Here is an 18,478-nt window from a genome sequence, read left to right on the forward strand (position 1 = left end):
TAGGACAGCTGAGAGGAATTCAACTGAAGCTTTGAGCTCAGGAGAAACAGAAAATGAAACCAAGCATGTAAGTAAACAATGGACATTAATTTTATCTACCTCAGATGAAAAAAGAAACAAAGAGAATTGTGTGTCAGAGGGGAGTCTAACCTGAACAACAAGGTTCAGTCAGAGCTGAATCAGAAGAGAGAAATGAACAGGCTGCACTAAAACAAATTACAGATGGTGTAAAAATGAATGACTGTCATGGCTGTGAGTAAAGGCATGATAGAAGGACAAACTTAGACAAATGAAGAAATAGATACCACAATAAAATTACCAACCAGTGAGACTCCATTGTAAAGCAAACATGAGTTTTTAGAGGTGTTGATTTGTTGACTTTTGACAGCTTGTTTCAGTCTTTATAGTTTGTGAAATTATGCACCTGTGGATTTGTTACCTACAACTCTTAATTTCATTTGTCTTCACCTATGATGCAGAAAAGATTGGCTGAGCCAAACTGCCCACAGACATGTTAAATGGTGTGCTTCACTACTTCAACTTTTTTATTTTACATTTCTCTCCCAGTCCAAAGTCAGAAAAGCTCAGAGTCAGAAGGATGAAGGGCACGAGAAGCAGGAGGTTGAGAAGAAGGTGAAGGCAGAGACTCTGAAGGCAAATGAGATCGAGGGGAATGAGGTACATTGAGTTTCTAATTATTTATCCTCTTTTTTACAGTTTACAGTAACTCCCAGTAAAAACTTAAATATGATTTACACCAACAGAAGCGGAAGAGAAATTAAAACCTCTAAAATTCAGATTTTTTTTGTTGCATTTTTACTTTAAAAAACAGTCTGAGACTCAGAGTCAAGATGTAAAAGCTGAAGCCTGGATGGTTGAGGATCAGAATGAAGACCTGCAGACACCAAACAAAGATCTGAAGACCGACAATGCTGAGGTTAAACTCTGCTTTAATACTTTAGTCTTTAAATCTTAAATGTTATCAATTTTAAATTATTTTTTCTTTTTAATTTAAAACCTAATGGTAACACTGCTAAATTATGGAACAGAATAACAAACGATAATGCAACTCTATATTGCTCTATCACCAAACAATCATGCTGGCTCACATACACTCACACTGACTTTCAGCTGCAGCTGTCAAAGTCAGATGAGGTTTTAAATAAGACCAAACCTGAACCAGAGAAGCAGAGTGTGGAGATCAGTACACCAAAGGAGGAGGTGTGTTTGCCCTCGGACAGCTTTGCATGCACAAAACCAGCTCAGATGTTTCCCCAGTTATTATCTAGTCTATGCTCAGGTCTCAAATGAGTGGACTATTAATCCTCTCAGCTGTGCTTTTGTCTGTTAGTTGGAGAAAAATGAAGTAATGGCACCTGACATGCTTAAGAAAAAGCAGAAGACTTCTTCACTGAAGCTTGACCTTGCTGTCACCAGGAGGAATAAAGTACGCAACATCCCCTCTTACAGAACACATGAACACAATTAACTTCATAACTTTATTTATATTACACCAAATAATGACATCTGCCACCTTATGGTAGTTTTTTTAAGGACCCACATTTGAATGTCATTAGATAAATTAAACAGTTACCCCTTCAGTGAGCACTCGGTGATGTTTAGAAGGAAAGGTTTTGTTTTAAAACTGAGGCCGGCTGAGGAAGCACAGCCATATTTGATCAGTAGCTGATCTTTGTCTTACTTTATATGTTAAAATCAAGGGAAAAAAATCCTGCTTCAAGTCTTTTTATATGATCATCACTCATTTCAAACACTTTTCTTTTTTCAGCTGGAAGACACAGTTGATCAGTTTTTCAGTGGTAAAAATCAGTCAATGGGAAACGAGCTGGATAACCTGAAGAGGACGCTGCAGGCCAAAGAAAAAGAGGTTGATTTCTTCACTTCACTTTTTATAAATTGGCATTTATCCTTTTATATTTAGTTTATATGAGGTTTATTTTCAGATATATCAGATTTCAGATATCTATGTTTAACCTGATAGCAACTTTGAAAAATGTGTCCCCTGCACAGACTTATGCTTCATTTGGCTATTCAAACCTCAACCTTGAGGCCAAGTATAAGCTATGGTGCTAACTTAACTGTGTTTGTGTTTGTTAGCTGGAGACATTTAAATGGCTGAGAAATTACCTCATTTATGAAATCCCTGAGTCTTTTTCACAACTGAAGTTTAAGCTCGCCATCAGCAGGGTGCAGAAGGTAAACACACACAAACATACACTCTTCTGTAACACATGCACACATAATGTCAGGGCTGTTTGATTCACCTGAATCTTATATAATATACCAATTTATAACAGAGAAATGTCAAGACTTCTGACCTCAGTATTATATACTATAAAAAGAAAAATAGTTTCAGATTTGTTTTCTTTTTGTATTAATCTCGCCTTTTAATGTCCTGCTTAATAACACAGTGTGTTTCTCGATTTATATTTCAGCTGGAGGACAAAGTAGAAGAACTACTTCATGTTAAGGATCAGTCAAATGAGAAAGACTTGCCGATCCTTAAGTGGAAGCTTCAGGCCAAAGAAAAAGAAGCTGCAGCCCTGAAGCTCAGTGATGAACACCGGAGTGAGGAAGGAGATGAGAAGAACCTGCAGACACAGGAGAATAATTCACCAAACCATGTTGTGGGTAACATTTTTGCAAATTAAATCTTCCAAAACTTTGAACATTTATTTTAAAAGCTCCAACATTTTTTCTCTAATCTCAGGTGGATAAGGAAGTAGCTGTGGCACAGCAGCAGCTGCAGTGTGAGGAGCAGCGCAGGGGGAATGATGAGGTGAGGATGCAGATACTGAAGAGGCTGGAGAGCATGAATGAAGTGGTCTAAATGCATGCAACCAGCTCAGATGTTTCTACAGTTGTCATCTAGTCCACGCGTAGCTGTATGCTAACCTAAATGAATGAATAATTGATCCTCTCAGCTGTACTTCTGTTTGTTAGTTGGATAAAACTGAGGTGATGACACCTGACACACTTAAAGAAAAGCAGGAGGCCTCTTCACAGCTGAACCTCAGCCTTGCTGTCACCACGAGGAACAAAGTAAGCAACATCACCTCTTACAGCACACATGACCTTATATTCAGTGTTGGGGAGTAACGGAATACATGTACCGCTGTTACGTATTTAAAATACAAAATATGAGTAACTGTATTCCGTTACAGTTACAGTTTAAAAAGGTGGTATTTAGAATACAGTTACTTTGTTGAAATAAATGGATTACACGGCGGTACTTCCCTGTTTCATATTGTCGCGGGTCAGGCCTGTTTGGGTTTTGTTTGACAGCTACGTTCTGTTGTTCCAGGCGGCAGCGTTACGGTTGCCATGGTTACAGGGTGACGCTCTCTCTCTGCGTGTTTCCTGGGTGAGAGAGGCCTTTTTGTTGTTGTTGTGCTAAGCTAATAGGCAGGATGCAGAATGTAGCTTCATGGGCAGTGTAGTCCGTGCTGCAGGGAGAATGGACTGCCATACTCGTTATGTGTCTGTGAGCGAGGGAGGGAGAAAAAGGGAAAGTACGAGCTGTCATCGAGCAAAAACGGGAGCTGGAAGCATGTAAATATAATAATAACCACTGCAGCCAAGAAGAGTGCCTGACGAGCCCAGTTGTAAGTAAGCTATTAAGACTCGACTGTACACCGTGTTCGTGTTTTCCTCTGAAACAATAAGCTCTGTTGGAGCAGCCTTTCAAGGCCTCTCTCTGTCTCTCGCTAGCAAAGTGACCCAGACAACAAAGTAAAGCTAGTTTTCAGCCCGACACGAACCGACGTATTAGCCAGAGGTCCTTTACTACGGTTCAGAGCCGCGGACCTTCAGTAACAGTAATAAATCACAACAATAGTACATTCACGTAGTTGTAAAATGCATGATAATATGTTAAGTAATCCAAAGTATTCAGAATAGGTTACTCTCATTGAGTGACGTAATGGAATACGTTACAGAATACATTTTGAGGTATGTATTCTGTAATCTGTAATGGAATACATTTTAAAAGTAACCTTACCAACACTGCTTATATTACACTAACTCAGGACAACCATGATATGGTACTTTTTAAAGAACTACATTTGAATGTCAGGAGATAAAGTAAACAGTTGGTGAGCACATGGTGATGGTTAGAAGGAAACGTCGTCTTTTAACAATAAAAAAAAGTCTCTAACAAACTGAGGGTGCACAGCCGTATTTGATCAGTAGCTGATCTCTTACGAAAAAAAATTATCAGTGGATGGAAAAAGAGCTGGATAACCTTAAGACAACACTGCAGGCCAAAGAAAATGAGGTGGATGTCTTACCTCTACTGTTTATTAATTGGCACGTATCCTTTTATATTTAGCTTATATGAGGTTTATTTTCATATATTTTTTACCTGATAGTTAATAAAGGTAGAAAAATGTTTCTCCTGCAAAGACTTGGTAAGTCATCATTGCTGATGCACCATTCCACCAAACCTGTGGTTTCAAGAGAAGCAAAAAGTCATTTTAGCATTAAAATGTAAACAGATTTTGATCTAGATCAGGAAGTAGCTACAGCACAGCAGCAGCTTCTGGGTGAGGAGCAGAGGAAGGTGGATGTTAAAGTGAAGACAAGGCTGGAGAGCAAGAACGAGGTGATAGACAGAGTGGGCAGGTTTGAGCGGAAGCTCCCGGGTGCACAGCAACAGAGTAGGGAGGACACTGAGGAGCATCTTCAGGACAGAAAAGTTATTCCCTTCATTTTAAGTTTTACTGTATCTATAGATAGTACAACTAATTTCAGTTTGAAATGCATTAAATAAATTCATTATGTTTTGTTTTATTATTCTTTTTAACTAATAAGTGTTACGGATTCAAATATTGAGGATGGATACAGGAGGAAAACCCAAAATAACCACACTGGTCCGGCCGGGTCAAGTCAAACGATGATTTAATGAACACATGCGTGGGAGATGGACACCATACAGCAGACAGCATCAGATCTCAAAATGGTGGAGCCTTGATCAAACTCTTATAGCCTCTAGTGGCCCCCACCTCATCATAAAAGCCTAAACATTCACATTCTTTCTCACACACAGCGCCTAAGCTACGACCTTGGCTCCCTGTTTATCTGCTCCTGATGAGATGGGGCAGTATGCTCTGTTCTCTTCTAACCAGACAAATAAGGTGATGACTTTCTGTGAACAGTATTTCTTATAACTCAGCAGTATAATGCATCATAAAACAATATCATTCATTCACAATAAATCAGCAGTCTAATGTAATGCAAATCAGTTTACCAAATGTAATAGTTATCACCTTCTTCTAATTCAGGAGCATAATGCAAACTAAAACTACATAATAATTCACAATCTTTAATTAGGGGTCTAACATTGCATAAAGTAATATCATAATCCGACATAAGGAAGCCAAATCACAGTGTGACACAGACAGCAGTTATGGGCTTTATTACAGCAAAATTCAAATGTTTTTAAGCATGTTTAAGCCGTCCTACCTTTGTTACTGTATATAATTATGAGTGATGATATAAAACTTAGGCCCTGCTGGCTATTTTTCAATTACATATATTAAATATTTACATAACTGTGATTGTAAACCACTTACAGTGGAAAATGCTGCTTTGATAAGATTTTTTTGAACACACGTTTTATCCTGATTTGTGTCTATTGGTTTGCCTGTCGTAGTCTCCTCTTTCCTGTGACCCTGATGATTTGTTGAAAGTCATTGAAGAGATGGTTGCAGAGTTGAAAATGAAAGATAATTATGTGCAGACGCTGAAGAAAGAGCTGGAAACCAATAAAAAAACAGGTTATTTCCTTTAGTTTAATTCCATGAGTTCATCTCATATTTGTCTCTTACATGTAGTTTGATATCATATCCACTCAGTGTTCTAACATTAATGGGGTTCAGCTGCTGCTCTGGAGCTGACACAAATTATCACTGATATTTGTGTTCATTACATTTATTGCAGTAATTGTTTTTATTCATTATCATTTGTCCCTGTAGTTTTGTCTCATGTCTCAAAAGACATCAACAGCTTTACTCAGTTCTGGTGTTACTGGACTGTTATAACTGAATCTGTCTGAAAGATTCATGAATGTGAATAATTGGCACAATGGGTTAAAATAAATGATTTGCTACTCTGTGTCTCAATTTAGATTTACAAAAACATGAGGTGTCTTAGTTTAAAAATCTCATTTGTTTGTGTGATTTATAGATCAATCGGCCATCAGCTGATCATGTGGACACAAGTCATACTATTGACGAGCTGAAGAAAACCCAAAATCTGCTGGAGGAGAAGAATGCAGAGATCAGGAAGATGTGGAAACGGGTATGTGGAAATCCCCCCTTTTTAGCCTAATGATACATACGTGACCAAAGGCTGGGGATAGCTGACCTGTTTCATTTTGATCATCTTTTCCTTCCAGTTTAAAAACACACTCAATGAAGAGAAGCAGAGAAATAAGGAAGACCTGAATTCCCTGAAGAAGGAGCTTGAGGCCCAAAACAAGAAGGTTATTTCCTTGATTTTAATGTATTCATTTTTCATATGATATTAACTCAGCGGTCCCCAACTTTTTTTGTGCCACGGACCGGTTTATGCCCGACAATATTTTCACAGACCGGCCTTTAAGGTGTCGCGGATAAATACAACAAAATAAAACTAGTACCGGTACCGAAAAAAGATTTATTCGTAACACATGTAAAAAGACCCAGGAAAACCAAGTTAACGATAAAAACGATAACAAAATAACGCTGAAAACCGATAAAAACTCTGAAAACCATACATTTCACACCTGAGCCTCAACTCTCGCGGCCCGGTACCAAACGACTCACGGACCGGTACCGGTCCGAGGCCTGGGGGTTGGGGACCGCTGTGTTAACTCAAACACAGTTATAGAAAACTATTTTATTCAGTTTTATTCAGACATTAGCTGTACGTTTTGTACTTAACAAGTAACATATACTACATTTGAACACGAGAATATTGAAGGTGCTGCTGTAGCAATAAAGTGTAGATACATGTAGATACATTATTTGTCTGATGCAACATTGCATCAGACAAATAATGTATTTTAGCCATAATGCTACAATAATAAATTTTAGCATTATTGCTTTTTTCCAAATCGCAAATCCAAATTTTAACAAAAAACAAATAAATGTAAATCTCCTTATTAAACCAAAAAAAGGACATGTCTCATCTTCTCTAATTATTTTCAAAGACTTACATTCTCTTCTCTTTCCTCCCAGCTTGAAATCAAGGTAAGTGAAGTCCAGCAGCAGCTGAAGGATGAACAGCAGAGCAGAGAGAAAGCTGAGAAAGATGTGCAGACTCTGAAGGATGAATTGGAGAATAAAAACAAAGAGGTGCATATTCATTATATAAAGATCTACATATCCACCATAATCTTTGTGTGTTTTTCAAGGCTTTACAATTTGTTCAAAATCCTACATGTTTCTTTGTTTGTTAGCTACAAGAGTCCAAGTGTCAGTTTGAGACTCTCACAGAGGTGAGCCAAAAGTCTGAGAGACAGCTGAGTGAACTAAAAGAAAGATACAAGGAGGAGGTCAGTGAGTTTATAATCTGCTCTTTGAAAAACACGCTTCACACAGGAGGGAAGTGAAACAAAATCTCACCATAAATGTTCAACACAAGATTAATAAAATGAATTCTAGTTTTAAAATTACATTTATATGTATATATAAATAAATAAATTTATATGTATGTATATAATATAGCATTTTCTTTCTTTCTTCTCTTCCAGTTCAAGAAGAAGATTCGGGGCGAAGAGCAGAGGAGGAAGGAGGTTGAGGAAGATATAAAGGCCCTGAAACAGGAGCTGGAAAACAAGATAAACCAGGTATGTGCCCATTTTTAAAGATCTTTTCTATTTTCCTATTTTTGTTATTATGAATCATTTTATGTATTAATGCTCCATGCTCATTTTAAGGATGGCCAATGTTTTAGATAACGAGGTCATTGCATGTACAAGTAATATGTGTGAGCCAAAAGCGTTCGCTTGAGACAGTTTTAAACTTTTTTTTTTTAAATTCTGTATGATGTCACTGAGAGGTAATACATATATCACGTTATCCCAGGTACAGAAGCCACACCTACTTCTGTTCAGATCAGGAAAAAGCTGCTATTAAAGGATAAAGAAAGAGTGGAAGCTGGGCTGTTTTAGCCAGCTGGGCTGGAATTATTACATTATGCACTGTGGGCTAGAATCACAAAAGTATTTCCAATAATTACACTGCTGTGTCTTTGTGAGCACCAAAGATAAGGTATTATTATTACAACTACACAACAACAAAAAAGGATACAGTAATTGTAGTGGAATTCATGAGCAGAGAAAGCTTAGTGTAAGCTACGACGTTTCAGATTCATACCAAAAAATGAAACACCACACTGAACATTTCAGAGGGTTGCACTGCAAAGGTAAAAGTGTGTCACAAAACGGCCGGAGGCCAAGTACCAAAGATCAAACCCACGTGCAGAAAACCCAAAGCGGAGGCTGAGGAAAGGGTTTAACAAAGGTTTATTAACTAGCACAAAAATGATGTTTACGATAGCGCTTGACTTAAGGCTTGACACATGGGGCATGAGGGTCTTGGCCAGGGGAGAGGGATAAGCAAGGGGACAGGTCCAAGAAAGCAGCGGCAGCTGGCTGGTGATTAGGTGCGTACTGGAAGAGAGGAGAGCAGTAGCCAATGAGGAGTTCTGGAGAGACTGGAAGCTATGAAAATCTTCGTCTTACTGTGCAGGTGGGAGATGGAAGCGTTGAAGGAGAGGTGGTGTGGTCCAGGTGGGTTAGGTGGTGTGTGTCGGCTGTCCTGAGCGGTGAAGATCCCGTGGTGGTGTAAGGGCAGGAGGGCAGGCAGGTGAGGCAAGGAGATGATTCTGAAAGCAGGCGGGTTAACCAGATTTCCAAGATGAGTGGTTCAGTGTGATGGAATTTCCAGGAGTAACTAGAACACAAGTTTGCAAGACGACACTGCAGGCCACAGGATTGCAAGGTTAGGTTGAGAATCATAGACATGAAGCGTGAGGCCTGGTTACCAACATAGGGTAGTTGACGAACTGGCGAGGAAGCAGTGTCAGCAAGCAGCTTAAATCTCCAACCTGATTGCCACAATCAGCTTCAGGTGAGGGAGGTTGTAGGCTCTGCCCATGGGTGGACACCAGACTTTCAGCGGAATTTTACAGCCACACACCCAGACCATGACAAAGTGGTTCTTATTGTGTGCATTAATTCTTTGCTTTAGTTACAAAAAGCCAAAGAAGAACCTGAGGAGGCTGAAGAATGTGACATCTCTGAAGATGAACATTTGGTACCAACAGAACAACCAAAGCTCCGGATAATTAATAAAGTACAGTTATAAATAACAATGTCACGGGCAAAAAAGAAAAAAATCCCCTGAATTTTATTTAACTGATCTCTGTTTGAATGCCGTACACACACACACACACACACACAGTGAGCTTTATAAATATTTGATGTCAGTAGTTGAATATTTCTTTTACATGATTGTTTATTGAATCAATTTCAGAATTGTTGAAGGCTACAGTTTTTTCTTACTGTGAATTTGTATTACTGGACAATCTATGCAGTAATGTAATACTGTGACAGCAGGAGGATTTCAATGCAGATGTTTGTACTTTAATTTCTGATGTTTCACGTATATGTTTACTTAGCTGTCACTGGCCTTTATCATACTCACATTTAGTTTTGTGCTTCGTTCACTAATTATTAGTGTAACAGTCACATATGAAACTATTCTGTCGTTATTCTGACTGTGTGACTTTGTATTATTATTAATATTATTATTATTGTTTTATAGCTGAAAGATTGGATATACATTTAATATTCTTTGTTAAGAGTATTTTCTGTTCAGTTTGGACTATTTACTTTTATCTTTTATAGCTCTTGATAAGTCTCTTCTGCTGAAACTGTTAGAACAGAAATGTATCTTATCTTTGAAAGAGCATTTGCACATCGTTTGTCCTAAGGCCTGATCCCTGTCTTTCATACAAACTTGTTTCCCTGGAAAATAATTTCTTGAAAAAAGTGTGTTTCCTAGTAATAACCAGTTGATGGTACAGTGCACACATAGTGCAGCTGTTTGTCTGTTTACCACAAATCTCTCTGATTCTTTGCTCCCAAATACAACTTCAGTTACCAAATAAAACCATGTTCTCTTCAGGCAAAGGTCACTGGTACAGTTCAAGCAGTAGTCGAACTGATTGGTGTTCACTGTGGCACACTTGAGGCCTTACCTAGACCCCAGATTTTATCCTTGTGTGACATGGTGGGCTGAAACGAGCCCGTTTTCACTCCCGAGGCGTAACATGCCGACGTTTTGTCACGTCCCACGGCGTTCCTGAGGAACGCGAAAGGAGACCTTCGGCGTTCTTATGGTACGCGGTGGGTTATGGGCGAAATCCAGTGCAATGACGCTTCCGCGGTAATAGACGTTCCAGCCCTGTATTCCAGCCCTAAACCTAACCTTATCCCTAGCCCTAACCATAACCTTTTTCTTGAGCTTAACCAGGACTTCAATGATGTTAAATAGCGTGTTTCTAAGTGATTTGAAGAAAAAGAGCGAACATGTGTAGATTGAGTCCATACAGTTCTCATATTTCCTCATTTTTCCGAGGTCGTCATTTAGGAACAGGGTGGGTAGCCGAAAATGTAATATGTTGACGATTTGTCACCTAGCGTAAAATGTTACGCTTTGGGAGTGAGAACGTGTTGGCTGAAACACATCTGTCCTTTGACAGAAGAATGTCCCTGTTTTCATGATCTGAAAATGGAAACATTTCACTAAAACCTTCAAAGTTAAATTGTCTGATGAGGGAACACAGTTGTGAAAATAAAGTTTTAACAGATCCCCATTCAGTCCTTTGAAAAGTACATCCTTACTGTTTCCATAGGAAATTACAGAGTCACTGTCATTCAGGTGCAGAAAACGGATCATCACAAAGTGTCACAACATTTATAAAAGTTGTTGTGTTGGTCAGTCTTTGATCCAATGCAGTTATGGAGCTTCCGGGTATGTGTTAATATAATGATACAATCGTCCCCCGAGGATATGCAAGCAAACTCACCTTTAGGTCAGATTGTGTAAAATGACATATATAGTACTAAATGAATAAGCAAGTATCACTTACTGTATTTGGAAGGGTTGAAAGAAGAAAGTATCTTCTCGCTAAAAAGAACAAGAGCACAAAATATCTCAAACAATGTCCTTTGGACAAGCAAGACCAAAGGGGAGATGTTTAGACACAATGTACAACCGCACATTTGGATAATCATACTGCAAAAAGTTATCATAAACACATGACTGCATACTACCCAGAATCCCGTAAAACTTCCTTTTTCCTATGACTGAATGCATTGGTCCAGACAACAGAAACACTACAATTCAGCTTTATGTTGAAGAGGAAGAATTTTATGCGTAAAGCTTTTTACGCATTTGCTTATCTTTTATGTGTAAAATAATTTCCCCTTCTCTAATTCTGAGTCATTTATGGTCTAGTCACATTAGCAGTGCAGCCTTCTTCTTTTTTCCTTGTTTTGGGATTGGTAGTCAGTTACTTTATACATGTGAGGGAATGTATAGATTTTTTGTTGCAGAGTTAAATAAACACACTACAGTTCAGCTTGTCGTTGTTAACTGAAAATATTATGAGTTCAAATGCATTTTATTTTTAAAATTGTTGATCTTTCTCTTAAACGGGGATTCATAAATTGACTAAATTTATGTTGACTTGTAAAACTGGAGGTGGCAGAGTTGAAAATGTTAAGATTTTTACTGGGATCGACAAAAATGGACAAGATTATAAATGAGTACATCAGACACAAAACTCAGCAATTTGGAGATAAAGTCAGAGAGGAGAAGCTTAGATGGTTTAGATATGTGCCGAGGAGTAGAGGTAGATTCATGGGTATGTGGCAGGAGACATGCAGATGGAGGCAGTTGAGTGAAGCAATTGAAGGAAGAAGGAGAAGGCCGTAAAGTGCAGCTGGGAGCCTTCAGGAGGAGACAATAACAGGGGCCGATCCAATCTTTTTTATTAAGTGTTTTTGTAGAACTTGGCCTGAGGATACAGATCCTCTTTCACTGATCAATATTCAGGTAATTTTTATTTTAAATTTTTTTTTATTCAGGTTTTTATTCAGGTAAATTCAGTTCAGCTTATTGATGCAGACCTTGATGTGATGCACTACGTCTACAAGTCTTTGAATGCACAGGTGAAACAGTCTGTCTGCCTCTGATAAAGTCTCATACCTAATGCAAAAAAAATATCAGTAGAGGATGGGGAAAGGGTATAATCAAATTTCAGATGCATGTGGTGAAACAGTCCAGAGACACTTATGTTTTCCTGCGACATAAGCCTTTGAAATATGGTAGAAGAATGCATTAAAAGGAAATAAATGAGTATGTGGTCAAAAAGAAGGCTGAAGCACAAAGAGGAAGAAAACATCCTAAAAATGACATTATATATGAAAACACCTAAACTTTCTAAAAGACCCCCAAAAACAAACAAAACAAATACTGGCACCAACAAGAGCCTTTGACTTGATAAACACAGAAAACAAACCTGATGCAAAACAGGAGACTTAGGAAAATCAAAAGAAACATCAATAAGAGACAAGAATGCAAAAGAAAAAAAAAACAGCTCAAATCACTGAATAGAAAAGACAAGATGACTAAAAGGGACCTGAGCATGACAAAGAAAAAGAACAAGATAAAAAAAGAAAAAAAATCTTTAATTTTATCCAGTGGCAGAGAAATGTATATATATATATATATATATATATACACACATTTCTCTCAACATACAAAGAAACAAACATGGTATATCATGTTTAAGCGAAAACTAGTGAGCTAACTTCCTGCTAACTTCTAACTCTGTTAAATGTAACAAATTGTAATAAATTCTGTTTTCATGGATGCCTGAATGTTAAACTTCATCGTTACACCTGGTAAAGCAGCAACACTGATGATTTTATTAAAGATGGAAGAATTTAGAATGCTTTTAACTCTCAGTGATGCCGCAGTGTTCGTTTGACTTTGGGACTGTCATGGCTCTGTGCAGGCAGGCAGGGAGAAAGGACCCAAAATCCAGGACTCACGGAGGCAAACATAACTCAAAACACTTAGCTTTATTGCTGGATAGCAACCGAACAGAAAACTAACCAAACTGAGAGTATAAAAACAAACTAAACAGGCAGGCAGGGTAGCAAAGAGAACACACGGTGAAAGTGAGGGTATGACACGACAACGAGGAAGACGCAGACAATAAATACAAGAGGTGAACAGGACTAAGAGGAAACAGCTGGGAGACACGGCTGACGCTGATTACACTGATGAGACAGGGAGAGCACAAACAGAACACACTGATAAAATACACAGACCTTCAAACTAAAACAGGAAATGCAATGACTGGACTCAGAGATGCGGTACAGACAGAACAGAGGGAAAACATGGGCAGACACAAAACAGAGGGAGCACAAAACCAAACCTCTAAGAACCAAAGGGTGTAAACCCAAACACACAATCAGCATAAACTAGAACAAAGAATAATAATAACAACAACAAAATAATAATAATGAAAATAAACACAAAACACTGTTTCAAATGACCCAAGACCGCGATAGGGGCCTGAAATGGACGGAGTTTTGGACCCAGATTACTCCACAAGGCTCCTGACTACGGCAGCCGTAATGCTTCGACAATCCATCAAGCAGTGCGGCTTCGTAGCTTACCAAAGTTGTAAAAGATTTTTTGACAGATTTTTGAGCGCCGTGTACCACATAACATTGTTTAGAGGTCAGTGAGCACAACCAGAATTCATACATAACGCGCACCGTTGATTTTTTAAAGAAAATTAAAGGACTTTAAGTGCCCCTTATAGTGCGGGAAATACGGTATTTTATTCATGGTTATTTGATGCCCTGTGTTGGATTATTGACCCCATGTGTGTTGGGGTGTGGGTGGTTTGTTTAGTGTTGAGCACACCTTCATTGTTTCAACTGATAATTATTAACTCAAAACCACATTGAGGACATTGCTTTACCAGCTACTGTAGTTACTCTAAATACGATTTCTTGTGGTATTTTTGTATGTCACAGTCTCTGGAAAATTCTGGATGCCCGCATCATTTGTGGCTCGGCTTCAGGGATGACAGTGTTGCTCTGTGCCTGCTCGTCAGTCTTTGATCCAGATTAGTGCATGTCAGCAACCATTTGAAGGAATGAAGTCAATCTTTATTGATCCCAGAGAGCTTGAATCGTCCAAATTGTCCTCTTGCTTCATGGTTTAAAGTCAGCCAGTGGATAAAATGCAAAGGATATTTATTTATTTATTTGTCCACTAACATCATGAGGTTTAAATGTCAAAGTGCATTTCAATACTTAATGACCAAATCTCATCAAAACAAATTGTAATGCCCTATTTAACAAGTGTTATCACTGTGAGATCTTAAACCAAGATACTAAACATAAACATCAACATCTCAGTATTGTCATCATTCACATGTTGTTATACTAACGTTACCTGTGAGGTGTATTGCCACAGCCACTAACAATAATGTCCAAAAAGATTGGACTTGGGAAGACATGGGACCCATGGACGCTTATCCCATTTAATCTGTGAGCTGTAACAGGACACCACAGTCTAAAACAGCGTTGTTCCAGTGAAACAGGAAACTGATCAGATCTTGAGATAAAGAAGTGAAGCAGCTGTTATGACAAGTAAAGTACTGAATATTTGTGGTGACCTCATGCTTTCATTGTCCAAACGTAGTCATAAACCTGTTTGTGTTTCTGTGCAGAAATGTTTCCCTTGATTTGTTTTCTTTTTTCTTAGATTATATCAGTAAATGTTATCAACTAAAGCTGATTTCAATAAAGGCAAAAAACTAAAAGGAGGATTTATTTGATTTTCTGAAATAGTAATACATGAAAAACTGATACTAGTGAAACAACATACAAACAGCTTTAAACTCTGTTTTTGAAGACAAACTGATTCCAGATATTTTGCTTTTTTATTTCCTTCTTTAGATCACATGTCAGGGTACTTATATGCTCAAACAATAATGAGAGCTCAGATATGATGTCATCAGCTTCCAGAGAAGCAGGGAACTGATCAAATGTTAAGATTTAAGATTTGTTGATTTGTCAGTTTGTGTCTGTCCTGGAAACATGTTTGTGTGCACAACCGAAACAAAGTATGGACACACTCAAGAAAACATTTCATCATAGGTCAAGGCCTAAGGTTTGTAACAGCTTAACCAGATCACATCACGCTGGCATTAAAAACATTTAATGAAGTTTCATTTTAACATGTGGACACTCGCAAGAACCGTTTGTTTGCAACACACACATTCTTTTCCTCATCAGACTTCTGAAGAAACCACACCTCCTGTTACTGCAGGTGAGTGTTTCCTTTAACCAGTGCTCAAGGACAAATGCTGCACAACCTCACTCACGGCAAGGAATCAGATGCATCAGTGTAATTTATGAGGTAAATACTTTATGTTTGGTTGTTTGTATAATTTACTGTATAATAGAAACATAAAGTGTGTCTCTGTGGTTCTAAGTGACAACTTGTTGCCTCAAACATGTAAAACTTTAGTTCTCATATGCAGATTTTGTGGTGATCTAAGGTGTATTTGTTTATTTGTGAGGCAATTTACAACAAGCTACATTGTAATAGTTATTATCCCTCTATGCTGTACATTACACAGTGTGTGTGTGCAATGAAGGCCATCTACAGAGAAGAAACAGTTAAAGCATAATTATGTTAAATAATTATAATCATTTACATGAACTCTAACCTTTTTTGATTCAAAATAAATAAATTATTCTGATCATAGTTAAGTGTTGATAGATCATCACATAGTGGCATACATCAAATTTGAATTAGGATGTTGTTTTTAAACCACTTTTTGTTTTCATTTCAACGTGAATGCAGCGGTATATCTCTTTATTGTGACTATTTCCTTCTTGTTTTCCAGAACAAAATGAGCCTAAAAAACTGGTTTGGATTTCTGGTCAGCCCAGGTAATCTGACCCAAATATTTTCAAATGTAAAGCTCAGTACTTGTTTATATGTGTCTAAAAAGTCTTCAGAAAACTCTGCTTTTCTTCACTTGCTAATTTGTACTGGCAGTTAGATGACAAATAAAGAAACAATTTTTTTGACATTGGAGATTATTATTATTATTAGTAGTAATTCTTTTGTAGCTAATTTTTACTGGAATTTAGAAGATTATGAAGAAACCTTTTTGTTTTTGACATCGAAGATTATTATTATTATTATTATTATCATTATTATTATTACAGTTATTTTATTTTTATAATTTTCTTTAATTTTTCACTTCAGAGAATTTGACTCCTGCGGTGCTCAACTGCATCATTATTATTGTTGTCTCGGTGTCCATTCTTCTTGTTGTTACTGTCACATACAAGTGTAAGCAAAAGAAAAACAGTAAGTTACAAATTCATTTTCCAGTTTGATACAAGTTTAATGAGCTCTATGAATATTTTTTCCCATTATAATGGTATTTTAAAAGATGTTGGATAATGAGAGATACAACCCAAGTTACTTAAGACTTTATAAGAATCAAACAAAACACTAATCTACCATGTTTTGTGTTTCTGCGAGGAGGGAGCAAAAATGAAAATAAGACAACTGAGAGGAATTCAAGTGAAGCTTTGAACTCAGGGGAAACAGAAAATGACAACAAGCATGTAAGTAAACAATGGACATTACTTTTATCTGCTTCCGATGAAAAAAGAAGCAGAATTGCGTGTCAGAGGGAAGTCTAACCTGAACAACAAAGTTCAGTCAGAGATGAATCAGAAACACAAAGATAAGATAGCAACTCGGGAAAAAAACAGGGGGAGGAGAGAGAAATGAACCAGCTGCACTAAAAACAAATTACAGATGGTGTAAAAATGAATGACTGTCATTGTCTGTGAATAAAGGCATGATAGTGGGGAAAACTTAGATAAATGACAAATTGTTTGACAAAGACTTTATATCTGCATGAATCTGAATGGAGCCAGTTAAGCACTGTAGTTGAGTCTGTCCAGAACACCACATCGTGGATGTCAAGGGTCAGTTCTTTCTTCAGAACAGAAGCCAGCTGTGCTCCTGTAAGGGCTCCACACAACTCTAGCCTTGGAATTGAGAGTTGCTTCTTGGGTGCAACTCTCGACCTCGCAGCCAAGAAAGCCACCTGGACCTTTCCTTCCCCTTGGTCGGTGCGTAGATATGCCACAGACCCATAGGCACGCTCAGAGGCATCACAGAACACATGAAGGCTTCGATGGCTGTTACTACAATCCAAGCATGAGTCAGTGTAGCATCTCGGCAGCATTATCTGTGAGAGCTGGCCGAGTTCACTTTCCCACAAATGCCGAAAAGCAGATTCTCAGGTAAGTGAGGATCATCCCATCCTCTTTTCTTGTCCCAGAGGTGTTGCACGATGACCTTTGCCCTGGTTGTATATGGAATAAGAAACCCGAGAGGATCATACTGCTGGGCGAGCAGCCGATAAATGTTGCGCATTGTTGGCTCTGAACTGACGCTCTGCTTATGCTTGTACTGGAGTGCATCAGTCTTACAGTGCCATACGCGCTCTTGAGGATCGGCTGACTCCTGGGAGAGCCAGAAACGCTACCCTCTGACTGGGACTCAACTGGTCGGTGGCTGATGACCGTGTGGACATTGCTAGCCCATTGTCGTAGTTCAAATCCACCCTCCAAGAGGAGAGACTGCAGGTGATCCACCAACTTCTTGGCTTGGCCTTCTGATGGGAGGCTCTGCAAACAGTTGTCAACATAGAAATTACGTTCTATGGACAGACGAGCATCCTCTCCTGGCTCAGTGTGTTTCTGGACATGGTGTTGAAGTGCAAAGGTAGCGCAGCACGGACTGCATGTAGTCCCAAAGGGAAGCACCTGCCATTGGTAGATGGTGGGTTTTTCGTCTACCTTCATGTCTCGCCACAGGAAACAGAGAAAGGGTTTGTCCTCATCTAGCAGACGGACCTGATGGAACATCCCCTTTATGTCACTGCTGAAGGCGACTGGGTATTCCCTGAACCTGAGAAGGACTCCCAACAGGCTAGCTCCCAGTGTAGGCCCTGGAAGAAGGCAGTTGTTCAGGCTCTGACCCTTGTAGGTGAAGGAACAGTTGAACACTATCCTGTCCTTCCCATTGTGGTGCACCATGTGATGGGGGATAAACCACGAACAGTTACTCACTGCAGCCTCTTCCGGTGCAACAGCTGTGACGAAGCCAGCCTGGAGCAGTTTTTGGATTTCCCGAGAGTAGGCAGCTGCCTTCTGTGGTTCTCTGGCAAGTCGCTTCTCTGTACCACGAAGCTGGGGCAAAACTGCCTCTGGTGTAGCACGGAGAGGGGGAAGATTCTTCTTCCACAGTAGTGGGGTGGCATAGCGGTTTACTCC

The 18,478-nt window shown here is 38.7% G+C and overlaps 1 protein-coding gene, 1 long non-coding RNA gene and 1 pseudogene across 3 annotated transcripts in view; all 3 read left to right on the top strand.

The window, feature by feature from the left end:
- Positions 1–18,478, top strand: part of LOC146523013 (uncharacterized) — a 42,467-nt pseudogene continuing 23,989 nt past the window's right edge. The window contains exons 1-10 of the transcript XR_014871147.1: positions 1–67; positions 568–678; positions 833–937; positions 1,132–1,221; positions 1,352–1,447; positions 1,790–1,888; positions 2,119–2,217; positions 2,457–2,648; positions 2,732–2,800; positions 2,965–3,063. The product of XR_014871147.1 is annotated as an uncharacterized LOC146523013 (transcript). The remainder of the gene's footprint in view (positions 68–567; positions 679–832; positions 938–1,131; positions 1,222–1,351; positions 1,448–1,789; positions 1,889–2,118; positions 2,218–2,456; positions 2,649–2,731; positions 2,801–2,964; positions 3,064–18,478) is intronic.
- On the top strand, positions 5,843–12,768 carry LOC146523014 (uncharacterized). The gene is made up of 6 exons (XM_085142890.1): positions 5,843–6,321; positions 6,419–6,505; positions 7,242–7,358; positions 7,463–7,558; positions 7,757–7,852; positions 9,258–12,768. Exons 1-6 carry the CDS (start codon positions 6,310–6,312, stop codon positions 9,372–9,374), a joined length of 525 nt encoding a protein of 174 aa, XP_084999016.1. The 5' UTR covers positions 5,843–6,309; the 3' UTR covers positions 9,375–12,768.
- On the top strand, positions 12,935–16,757 carry LOC146523015 (uncharacterized). The gene is made up of 4 exons (XR_014871162.1): positions 12,935–15,524; positions 16,018–16,063; positions 16,386–16,490; positions 16,668–16,757. It is a non-coding gene; the product is annotated as an uncharacterized LOC146523015 (long non-coding RNA).

This window comes from Neolamprologus multifasciatus, chromosome 3, assembly GCF_963576455.1.
Source record: "Neolamprologus multifasciatus chromosome 3, fNeoMul1.2, whole genome shotgun sequence".
Taxonomy (NCBI): domain Eukaryota; kingdom Metazoa; phylum Chordata; class Actinopteri; order Cichliformes; family Cichlidae; genus Neolamprologus; species Neolamprologus multifasciatus.